This window comes from Strongylocentrotus purpuratus, unplaced genomic scaffold (assembly GCF_000002235.5).
Source record: "Strongylocentrotus purpuratus isolate Spur 01 unplaced genomic scaffold, Spur_5.0 spur5_scaffold_1, whole genome shotgun sequence".
NCBI classification, from domain to species: domain Eukaryota; kingdom Metazoa; phylum Echinodermata; class Echinoidea; order Camarodonta; family Strongylocentrotidae; genus Strongylocentrotus; species Strongylocentrotus purpuratus.
Genome location: NW_022145594.1, coordinates 43,486,890 through 43,499,323, shown reverse-complemented (window position 1 = coordinate 43,499,323; position 12,434 = coordinate 43,486,890). Strand labels below are relative to the sequence as shown.

General features: G+C 37.2%; 1 protein-coding gene across 3 annotated transcripts in view; it reads right to left on the bottom strand.

The window, feature by feature from the left end:
- LOC100890565 (nuclear factor related to kappa-B-binding protein) overlaps window positions 1–11,274 on the bottom strand; it is a 29,252-nt gene extending 17,978 nt beyond the window's left edge. The window contains exons 1-12 of one of the 3 annotated variants that reach the window (XM_030978273.1): window positions 11,218–11,274; window positions 9,590–9,726; window positions 8,462–8,595; window positions 7,374–7,569; window positions 6,880–6,992; window positions 6,195–6,225; window positions 5,669–5,705; window positions 5,146–5,316; window positions 4,894–5,003; window positions 3,414–3,507; window positions 2,287–2,554; window positions 1,369–1,443 (exon numbers count right to left, since the gene is read on the bottom strand). In XM_030978273.1, coding sequence (XP_030834133.1) covers window positions 1,369–1,443; window positions 2,287–2,554; window positions 3,414–3,507; window positions 4,894–5,003; window positions 5,146–5,316; window positions 5,669–5,705; window positions 6,195–6,225; window positions 6,880–6,992; window positions 7,374–7,569; window positions 8,462–8,595; window positions 9,590–9,712 — 1,352 coding nt within the window. In that variant the 5' untranslated portion in view covers window positions 9,713–9,726; window positions 11,218–11,274. Of the gene's footprint in view, window positions 1–1,368; window positions 1,444–2,286; window positions 2,555–3,413; window positions 3,508–4,522; window positions 4,635–4,893; window positions 5,004–5,145; window positions 5,317–5,668; window positions 5,706–6,194; window positions 6,226–6,879; window positions 6,993–7,373; window positions 7,570–8,461; window positions 8,596–9,589; window positions 9,727–11,217 lie in introns of those variants that run through there. The other 2 variants (XM_030978274.1, XM_011679775.2) reach the window with 2 other exon arrangements.
- Between the last annotated feature and the right edge of the window lie 1,160 nt (window positions 11,275–12,434).

Sequence of the window (12,434 nt, the reverse complement as noted above, 5' to 3'; positions counted from 1 at the left end):
TAGAGTGTTTCATACAGGTAAGTATATTAACCCCTTCACTATGGGACCCCAGTGGTCCCTGTGTTAAGCCTATCACAATGAGAGAATTCAACACTCAATGGGTTAAGACAGTCAATAAGAGAGTCTGTTGGACTAAAGAATACAGAAAAGGCTCTTTTAGATATGATGCATCAAAACCGCAGCATTTTGCTTTTAAGCTCAATGAATACATGCAAGTCCATTGTTACAAGCCATTCATTTAAATCTTGTTTTAAATGACATAAGCTTTTTTTGCTGCGGTTTTCCATGCCATATATGAATAGACCTACACTGTATACAGTGGTTAATAACATGGTTTGTTGAAACAAGGAATAGGAAATTAAATGATGTATTTAGTTGGAATAAGTCATACATTACGAAAGACTGCAGTATACCCCGACAAATAAATAACCTTAACCCTAAACCTAAACATAACTCTAACCACAACCCAAACCCTAATCCATTGTTCTGATGTGGAGTGGGGTATTCTACTATGGACCCTTCCCACCGATACGATATTAGACGGTAGAGGGGGACTTCCCTCAAACGCTGCACAGGTCAGCACATGCTGGGGAAGACGACAAGACAAGCATCATCCAGCTTCCATAGAGATTGTACAGCAGTATCAACAAATTCCTGATTTTACAAAAGTATATTTCAGGTTTCATGAACTCCCAGATCTGTGTAGGTACCATCATAATCTGTGGCTGTTATTTTATTGGCTCCAAAACTATAATTTCGCGTTCTCAACCCACTTTATTTGTATGGGACCTGGAGAGGCTTTTGCCACATATATACCCATGGCCAGTGCTGTCCTCTTTGGCAGAATACTGTAGTATAGTGGCAACAGCGAGAATTAAACCAAATGGTAATGGTGTTGTACTAAGGAATATATTATGAATGCTTAATAATGCAATTTGTTAGAATAAGGAATAAAACAGGTAGTATTTATAACTAACGGTTTAATGAAATGAGACATACAACAAGAATGATTAATAGTAATACGAATGACTAATAAGTTCGACAAAATTTGTTGAAATTTGGAATTGGAAAGGATTAGTTAATAATATAATATGACTATTTAAGTAAAAGAATGGTTAATAACACAATTTGTAAGAATAAGGAATAGAACAGGTAGTATTTATAATGACACAATTTGATGGAATGAAGCAAACAACTAGAATGATTAATAAGAATGATTAACAACTTGCTGGAATTTGGAATAGAAATGGAATAGTTAATAACATAATTTGGCTATATAAGTAAAAGAATGGTTAATAACACGGTTTGTTTGGCCGAGGAACAGTTCAAGAATGGTTAATACGAATAAGAACAGGTAACCAGTCTTACGGTGACGATGGGGAAGCGGGAGAGCAAGCAGGAGATGGTGAAGTAAGGAAATCATTTGTGCTGGATGCAGTTACCCTACCAACAAAAACAAACATAAAAGAGGGGCTTTCCCTGTCAGCTTATAATACACAAAACAAAGGATCGCTGGCAAAAGAGGGACTTCCCCAATTAGTCTAGGAACAGATAGCATAACATGGATAAATGCATATGAAGGGTCTTCAAATATTACTCTTACGGATGGAGAAAGAAACATCAACTTGCAACAACAGAACATATTGGGGGATTTCCCCTATCATCATCATCATCATCATCATAATAATAATAATACAAAAGATACTAGGGACTTCCCCTTTTTCACAATTCATTATAGGATTAAACTATATCATAGGACAAACATCCTCAAACATATTACAAATTCAGTAAGATATAAGGAGTCCCCTTCTACTAAACTACAAAGTCCAAGATCTTTGCTCATCAAATTTGAAATATGGCAAAATAAAATGAAAACAAAATTTAAGGTTGTACTACACTCATCTTCATGTGGAAGAAGGCTTAGGGGCCTGTGGAGCTGGTGTTGGGTACGCATGGGAGATTGAGGTAATACAGGCTTATATTGAAAAAAGAGAGGGAAAGAGAGACAGAGATGGAGACAGAGAGAGAGAGAGAGAGAGGAGAGAGAGAGGTAGAGATGGAGAGAGAGAGAGACAGAGAGAGACAGGGAGAGAGAGAGACAGAGAGAAAGAGAGACAAAGAGACAGAGAGAAAAAGGGGAGTGGAACAGAAAATTGAGATGGGACTGGCATTTAAAAGGAAGGAGGAATACAGCAAAGCAATAATCATTAACAACATTGCAATGGAACTGCATAAAGGCATATAAATGAAAGATGTACATCATTGGGGTAAGATGGTAGTACTTACGAAGAGCCAGCTGAAGCGGGCGAACAGGTGGCTGGCGAGGTAGAGAAATCGTCCCTAGTAGACGGTCGAGACTCCGGAGTACTTAGGATGTCCACAGGGGAATTCCCCTCCAAGGAACCGATGGAGATGGGCGTGACAGCTTTGGGTGGGGTCATTGGTGTCATCACTGCCATTTTCTTCTTCTTTCTCTTCTTCCGGTCTTTCTCCCGGTCCTTTCTCTTCTTTCCTGTCTTGACTTCCATTTCTTCAGTTTTTAAAAGCATTCCTCCTGGAGAAAAATTGTGAATATGAAAAGCATGCACAATTTCACAGGAGTCATTTCAATGAGTGACTATTATGTGGTTCAGAAAATAATTATCAACATTGTGGTTAATCTTAGATATCAAGATGTGTTGTGCTGATGTAATACATTGGAACAAAAAAGAAATTTTAAATCGCCAGTATCGCTATCACACCTTTTGCATTTCAGAGGTGTCTTTTCGTGCCACTGCATTTCGATTTTAAGCTACCTTATTCAAAGTGCAAATTGTCTTAAGGCTGTATACACATGTACTGTCAAACCTGTTTATTAAGGCCTCCCAAGGAAAACAGAAAAAGTGGCCACTGTAGACAGGTGGCCTTTCTAGACAAGATCTAAAACACACATTTATTTTTCTAGGGGGGCAACATTAATGACCTCTATATACAGGTGGTCTTTATAGAGAGGTGGCCGCCAAGAAAGTTTGGACTGTAATAACCCATACCTGCCAACATTTGAAAATAAGAATTAGGAATTTCTAGCACGGTATGCCTTCGAAAATAAGAAATCTGTACCCTTAACAGGCGTTCGCACATGCAGCGGCATTGTAACTGGCAATATGCGGTAAATCTGTACGAAAAATTGAATATAAATTTGCTGCTCGATCATGCAGCCATTCAACGCACGCAATATGTGAACTCCCCAAATCGCAGCACATGATAAAACAAGCTTAATTTGGCTTAAGCACACACCAAAACAAAACATTAAAAAAAAAAAATTGAAAAATTTAAATATTCTGAATTCTTAGGTCCTAAAAATCAAGAAAATCTGATTTTTTGGAAGGGTTGGCAGATACCTTAACGATCTACAACAGAATGAATAAACTCACCTGGGATGGGTAGCTGAGGAGGTGGAGGCGTAGGGAAGGCTCTAGAGATGATTCCAGTCACGGTGATGTGCTTCGTATTCAGCTCAGGGTGTTTCTGAAACAATACAATCACTATCATAAGGAGGGAACCAAATTGGCAACAAAGTCAAAGTTCATGCTTATTAAGTGTGACAGACACAAGTACGTGTACTGTGCAAGGACTCACTGGTTAGGCCTAAAAAAAAAGATATTGTATTGCCCTTTAGGTGCCGAAACATGGGTCGGTGGGATTTTTTTTTTTTAATGGTTAAAAAAAAAAAAAAAAAAGCCGACCGTAGATTTCAAGATTTTTGGGTCGGTCGCAAAGGGCAGTACAACATCTTGTTTTAGGCCTTATTATTATCAGAACAGTAAAATTATCATCTTTTAAAATTCTTATATGCTTTGTTTACCCAATCAGCATATTGAGACCAACCTTACTGCTTTCTTTCTTCACCATATCTTTCAATTGAATCTTTGGTCTTCCTTTCCCTCTTATACAATCGCCTTCCAAAACCCACACTCTTTTTTCACAGGTTCATCATCTTCCCTTCGTAACACATCAAAGAGAATCAACTTTTCTCTGCAGTCAGATTACCCTCAAATGTTCATTTTCTATGCAGTCTTAATAGTTCTCTATAAGTTTGATGTATCATTTATCATTTTCTTTATTAAATTTGTATATGCTTTGTTTATCCACTAGCATGTTTAGACCAACCTTATTGCTTTCTTTCTACACCATCTTTCCATGAAATCTTTGGTCTTCCTTTCCCTCTTATCTGTTTTTTGTTTTGTTTTTGTTGAATACAAGATCATTCTCCACTCGCTGACTAAAAATGTAATTTGATATATTATATTGTGCCTCCTCATGCTTATCTCCTGTATAATGCGCATTTCTCTTTCCTCATCTTCTTCTCAACCCCACATGCTGCAGCTCATCATTTTGTATTATTTTCTGTACCCCGGATCTCTCATTTCATTTTTGGCATTGTCTACTCTTTGTACTTTGTTCTATGCTCTTTTTCACAGGTTCATCAACTTCCCTCCCCAACACATCAAAGAGAATCGACCTTTCTCTGCAGTCAGCTTACCCTCAAATGTTCGTCTTCTACGCGGTCTTGATAGTTCTCTATAAGTTTGATGTATCATTTATCATTTTCTTTATTAAATTTGTATATGCTTTGTTTATCCACTAGCATGTTTAGACCAACTTTGCTGTTTTCTTTCTTCACCATCTTTCCATGAAATCTTTGGTCTTCCTTTCCTTCTTATACCATTCCCTTTCAGATCCCATGATCTTTTTCACAGGTTTTTTTATCAAATTGAATTGGTTTGGTTTATTGCAAAACCACATCAAACAAGCAGCTTGCAGGCTGAAAATGTTCAATTTATAAACAAATTTAAATTATCTTCTCTTCTCAACACAACAGAGACAATTGACTTTTCTCTGCAGTCAGCTTACCCTCAAATGTTCATCTTCTATGCGGTCTTGGTAGTTCTCTATGAGTTTGATGTACTGCTGTTGGCTCAGCCTGACTGGTGAAGGCGGCTTGGTTGGTGAAGATGTCTTTCCTACAGCACAAGGTCAAAGGCAAGGACGAAGACAAATTCAATAGCAATGACAACAATGTTAGAATAATACACCTTATTTGTGATAAGAAAGTCTTGCATGTAAACGTTAACAAATGACTTTTGACCTTAGCATGTGACTCACCTGGTGTACCATTCCCATCAGCCTGCACTGGCTTCGGGTCAAAGGTCGAATGTGTTCTGACTTCCTCTTCCTGGTCCAGCTCCTGGGGCCAGAAATCGGTCCATTTTGGATCCAGTCGCAGGTCTAGGTCTGAGAGGCGACCTCCGGGACTCCGATGGAATCCATTCATTTCTGTACAAGTAGGGAGAGCAGATTTGAACCATGAACCTTCTAGTTAAAGGCATGTAACCTTTTTGCAAAGTTTTTCAAACATCATCAATGATAGATGCGGCTTATACATGTAAGTAGGTATACAGTAGGTTTACGGTTGCACCATATGAGAGAAAAGGGGGAGGATCATTAATGTTGGCGTGGATTAGCCAAATTACACCAAAACAATCATCGGTTCAGTAGCATTTATATGAACGTCGCCAAGTGTAACACTTAAGATTCTTCATGTATTTTGATATCACTGATTCTTGAATTCCTCCTCGTTCAAAGAGACTATTTGTAATGATGATCATACACAGAGGGTCATACTAACCTGGTTTGCTTTCTCCTTCATCCGATGAGTCTGGTGTCTGGGTGTAAACCAGAAAAGTAGATATCAGTAACTTAAATTTTTTAATTATTAAGTAATTATTATTTTGACTAATTACTGACAGGTGGCTAGGTACCTCATTATTCTTCATCTCATACTATTTCTTCAAAAAGCAAATAACATTTTTGATACATTTCTGAACCAGGGATCAAACATTATATACCACATTTCCTTAAAAAAGGTAGGAAGGCCTTTCGGTCTTAGGAATTCATACATGTTTTTTCTGCCCCGGTGTCCTAGGGAAATGAGGGAGAAAATGCACTCTTAGTTCCTATTACATGTAATTATGGATTATATTTCAATTGTGCTGTATTCTATTTTATTACTATGTACTTATGTTTAAATGATTGCCAAATAAATAATAATTGCCAAAATAATAATAATAATAATAATAAAATAATAACATCAACTACAACAACAACGATGATAATAATAATAATAACAATAACAATAACAAACAAGAACTTACTGTGTCACCTTCCCTTGCCGATGCTAGCATCCTACAAAACAGAAAACAAAACAAAACATCACATTGTTTTTAAAGAGAACCCTACTATACCTTTAAAGTGTCTGAACATTTTACTGTCTAGTGGACATCAAAATATGTACCCTCAAACATTGTACCATTTACATTCACAAACATCTAAACCGATCATACCATTAGTTTATTAAAGGGGAAAAACAGGATATCCATCCTTCCTCCAAAAATAGGAAATACTTGCAGTTATGTCATTGTAAAATGGAGAAGATGATGGGTAGCTTCAAAATAGGGGTTAATTAGAGTGTTAACATTTGATTCAATCTATATAACATAGAAATAATTGTTAATGCAATCTGTTTTAATGCTTTGCTATTGGAAAAAGTGAGATTTCCTCATAATGCAGAGAAATCTGTCTATAAAGACCAGTCAAGGGAGACAAGAAAAATGGTCTTTATGTACAGGTTCCTTTAGTAAATTATTCAATGAGAAACTGTTTCAAGGAAACAAAATGTGGTCTTTAGAGACAGGTGGTATTTCTATACAGGTGGTCACTAAAGCAGGTTTGACTATACATTGTGTTTTTAACAAGATCATTTCCAGGACAGAGCAATCCAGAGCTTAATCACTCATTGCTACTATATTTTTTTATTTTCATTGATTCCAACGGACTTACTTTCTGTATTTCTTGTCCACCACTGCATCTACTGCTTTATCATTCCGATACAGTCTTCTTTTCACTGGCACAGCAGCGGAGGGAGAAGTGAAAATAGCAGCTTCTAATAACTCCTACATAAAATGGAAGAAATATAGAGACACCCACATATAAATAATAATAATAATAGCTATATTTATATTGAGCACATATCCATCCCAGGAAATGCTCAAGGTGCGTACAAAGTATTATTATTACCCTGGCTTTAGCCCAGCTGCCCTAAAAGGCACTAAAAGCATTCAAGGAATAAATTTCTACCAGGTTCCCATTTACACTACACCTGGCAAATGTAGATTAATGTCTTGCCTAAGGACATTGGTGCCATGGCAGTACTTGAACCCCGAACCATGTGATCCACACTCGAGTGACATATCCACTGGATCGCGACACTTAAAGGAAACATAAGGTGAAGTACATTTTCAGAGAGAAGTGTGCAAGTAGAGAAGACAACTAACCTGTCTAGATATCAGAACTTCTTTGAGTAACCTGTGGAGTCTCCTCTGCTCACTGAACTTATAATCCTTGTATGTAGCTCGGCGTAACCCTCGCTCGACCTCCACGATCTCTGGATTCATGAAGCCCGCCCTCAACCTCTCCTCAAAGGTAGTCAGCGGGTTGCCGAACATGAAGTTCTCTCGCTCAAAGAGACATCTGAAATGTGAATGATAGGCCAAGCAAGCAATGAGCTTACAAAGCTATGTTCCTCAGGCAATGGAATATGTCAAATGTTCAAAGACTGTCATACACTGAGCAATTGGTAATGACAAAATAGAAATCAAATCATTATTCGTGTATTCCTTGCATGTGAGTAGCATGTTTCCACTTTAAATAATTATGTTTCTTCCTTTGTTTAATCATTGAATTATTCAATACCGGTAGTTATAACTTTTAATTTTCACCTCTCCATGTCTAAAATTTAAACAGGACATTTTCCCAATAGGTTATATTTTGACGAAACTTGCAGTGCTGAGGGAAAATATGATCATGAGGGAAATTATTTCTCCCTTGCTGTCCCAAATTTGTTATATTACACACCCTACCACTAGTACCAGTTAATATCTGTTATATAGAGCTTAGAGACTTTGGTGGAAAGCGCTTTATGAGCACCGTTTTATAATTATTATTAGATAGCCTTGATTAAACTTTCTTATATAAAATTAAGGGCAATTGTAATCTCATGGTTTCTCTTCTTTTTTTTCTTGAGCCTTCCAGCCTTTCACATCAATTACATGCCGCTAAGACAATGCAAACCATTGGTACGTGCTAGTGAGCGCAGGGGTGCATGGATACAGTATGACACAAAAATATACTCATTAGACCAGATGGTCAATATAACATAAAAAATCACCGGGTGTGAAATATGCCAGTTACGATCCTCGCAGTCGATATTACTTGACGAGCTGTAGACCAATAATAATAATAATAATTACACTTATAGGGTGCTTTATACAGGCGTTTCTATCGTCAATCACACCTTTGTATCTGTAAGAGAAATTTTATATAAGATCTTATCGCGATTATCAATATTTACACGAAAACAAACCTTAATGTTTCTTGTTTTTCCTTCTCATCATCTTCAGGGAACTGAGGCATTAGTTTCATGAGTCTGTCCCTCTCTTCTCCAGTCAGGGAAGAATCCCATGTCTCTTGACTCATTACAGACTTGAATACACAAGGCTGTAAGAGAAAGTTTGAAAAGCAATCATTTTGTTACAGATAATGTTTAGTATTGGCAATGCCATTGCGTTACAAAAGAAAATGGTAACTGTAGGGAAATCCAAAGCTTGCAATAAGTTCATTTATATAAAAGCAGAAAAATAAGATAAACAGAATGGAAACATTTTAAAAATAAATGGGACCAATAATAAGAAAATATGAATATTTGAAATATGAAATCACTAAGTTTATGCAAATATTAATTTGGCAGTTTGGTCATTTGATTGTAACTTAGTCGCAGATAACTCCCAATTGTTGTGTACATAAAATCATTTCTGCTTTTCTCATAAGTGCCTTTTCCCTTGGATAGCATATTATTATCTAGATCCTCTAGAGAGAAATGACTCTCCCCGAGTCTTTCATTTTAGAAAAATCAAAATATTAGCCATTTTGTGTGTTGGAACATATAAGAAAGCTGTCTGCCACGACATCACAGACACATTACTGATTCATCCAATTTGAAGAGCCTATACCTTTAGTGATCAAATATTTTAAAATTCATACTTTTTTATGTTTTGTCTGATTTCATTCAAAACTCTCACCGGTCTACTAATCAGAATTGTTCTGCTTTTCTTCAGAGTAGTTTGCTATCAATGTTGGATTCTCCTTTAAAAATACAATTTCAGGAAGCAGGCTTTTAGCCAGCAATTCAAATTTGGGTGTCCATAATGAAAAAAGTAAGGCGTTTTTTAACAAAGGGGCTCTGTTAAATTATTCTTACAAATGATTCAATGAGTCTTTTGGAAGCCCAGACACCTTTCTGGTTATAAGTCTGTCTATAAGTTACCGGAAAAGGATGACTATGTAGAACAAAACAAAACCTGTTTATAGTGATATTTTGACAATTTGACATCACCAAAGAGATGACAAATAAACTCAATATCAATCAAAATCAAACGACAAAAATAGTCAACTTGATGTAGGTCTTTAAGTAGCTGAATATATTTCTACTCACATCTTCTATGAGATCAACAGGGAGCCACACTTTTGCCTTGCCGAGGATGCAAGGTTCAAAGGTTAAGTTAGCGCCATCTCTCTTAGACTCCATGTCTGCTGTTTTCCTACTCAAATGAGTCATCTTTTCCCCCTACTCTGTAAACAATGAAAATAAAAAAATGACATTGCAAATGCTATCTCTCTCTTGTATCCTTCCTCCGCTCAGGTCGGAGATCGGCGGCACTGTGAGTCTGCCGAAGTTACATAAATGGCTTTCTATAGGTCGTTAAGTAGATTTTGACGGGTTGTGTGAAGGTTGCGTATAAAATAAAGGATAAGTGTATGCAGCTGTGTTTTGGCACTACTGCTGATGTGCCCAGCAGGGAGAAAGAGCACTGACTCCAAGAACAGCGCAGGCGCAGACTCGAAGTATTGATCAAACTGCTTTGCGTTGAGGTTATCCTTAATACGATTAATAAGGTCTTGACGCACAGATGATAGGGCTGGGCAAGTTGCAACAAGATGCTCAACATCCTCTCGCTCTGCCCGACACAGACGGCAGCAGTCATCAGTTGCCTTCCCGATCCTGACAAGCCTGACTTGGGTCAGGTAGACTTTGCATATTTTTTTTTATTTGCTGAAAATAGATCAAATTTTAATTGGCAAAGTATTGATGCAGCATACCTGTAAGAACTGCCACATTTGGTACATTAAAAAGCAAGAGTTAAAAATTAAAAAGCAAGAGTTAAAAATTAAAAAGCAAGAGTTAAAAATTAGAAAGCAAGAGTTAAAAAATAACATGTCGTGAAGACGTGAAGTCAATCTTATATTTATGATATTAAAAAAACAACTGAAAAAAATACACAGCAGGCAGGCAGGCAGGCCGGGGCAGTAAAATAGTTCTTCTTTATTACCTCTCTGATAAAACTGCACATTCACCATATTCCAATCCTAAAAGAGCTTCTGTGAACAGATTCAGAAACATATCTTTTACATTCGATTAAATTAGGCTAGATCTAGATCTTCATCAAAATAAACAAGATTAAATAAATTTGAAGAAAAGATCATGTAACATTACTTGATTAAATCAAAGTAAAGCAAAGATGGCAATAACAAAAACATGGCTATACTTATGAAGAAAATAAGAAGTACAAAAAGAACAAAGGCCTTGAAGTGCTGAAGAAAATGTGAAAAAGAAGAGAAGAGAGAAGGAAAAAAAAAGAAAAAAATCATGAACATGGATTTTTAAAAAAGGCAAAGATTCAAAGAAATAAAAATAAGAACTAAAAATATAAAGTCTAGACTGAGTCATGACAAAAATAAATGAGAGTAGACCAAGAAGGAGAAGAATAAAGTTGATAATACGGCAATTCATGGAGCTTTCTTAGAAAGTTTCTTTGCACAAATGATACTGACAACAAGTCAAGTGATGAATCAAACGAACACTCACACGCAACAACACACAAAATCAAGTTAGTGGGACAATGCTGGCGGAACTAGCAAAGGAAACCAATCATAATATGATCATATCGGCTAACCGTACTGTATGTTACTTTAATAATAGAAAGCAAATTATACACTATAAAGAAAAATTTTGCTTTTAATGTCCAAATAGATTCAAAAAACAGAAAAAACGTTTAAACTTACATGTTATGATGTGTAGGCCAGCCCTACGCTGGCACTGCCGTTTTAAATACAATTTCAACTGTTCATCACGAATCAACTCAAGGGTCAAGGAACAACATTGTCGGTGCACTCAGCATATCATGTCTACGAACTGATTTTCGAAGAAATAAAAATCTTATGGTGTAAACTAATTTCAGGGTGAGTATACTCTCATCTTCATATCTAGCTATATTGAATATTTCCTCTCTCTAGCTCTCTCTAGCTTTTTTTAAAAATATTCTCATTTAGTCTCCGGCCTCCATATCTTATGGCCCGGTCCCACTGGCCGATGGACACAAAACGTACCCGGTGGGGTCACTCAATGTGACTTCCGGACCGCATGACCGTTACCAAAATCGCGGAAAAAGGGGTCAATTTCAAGCAATGTCCGCGGACAAAATATTCCTCGAAATAAAGAAAAATAGGGGGGCACAGGTGTCCCCGAAATTGATAAATAGGGGTCAGGAAAAGGGAAAAGAGAAAACCGGGAAGGGAAAAGAGAAAACCGGGAAGAAAAATTCTCGGAGCCGAGTCTTGTCCTTGAAATATGGTAAAATAGGGGTAAATTTGCGAAAGTGTCCTTACAATCTTATAAATAGGGGTATTCCAAAGTACGATTTTGTCCTTGTTTTGACGTAAAAAAGGGGGTTAAATTTCACAAAATGTCCTTGAAATTGACCGCAAAAGGGGGTTATATGCATTGGTGGTAACGGTCATACGTGTCACTCTTTGCAGGGGAGTGACCCCACCGGGAAAACGTATGCATAAAGGACACAGCGGACGAGCAAAATTTCGCGGGTGGCTCCATCCGTTTTCATCCGCTCCAGAAATGGACAAAATTTGCGAAAATTTGCGAAAACAGAACGGAAAATAACGGACGTGGGTAGTATGTAGCGGGGATTCTAAACGGATGTTCATCCGAAGCCTAGCGGATGAAAGCGGATGGAAGTGGATGACAGCTTTGAATACTTTATATACGAGATGCATACGCTTACATCCTTTCTATTTCCGTGCTACTAACGATGTATAGACGTTCCATGTTCCTTATCTTTCCTCCCTCTTTCCGTTTTCAGCTGCAGCGGATGTGAGTTGCGAGGATGCCCAGAGGATGCAGAGAGGATACAGCGGACGTTTAACGGATGATAACGGACATAGAACGTTTGTTGCTCGTATTTGTCGCGGATTTACATCGTACACGG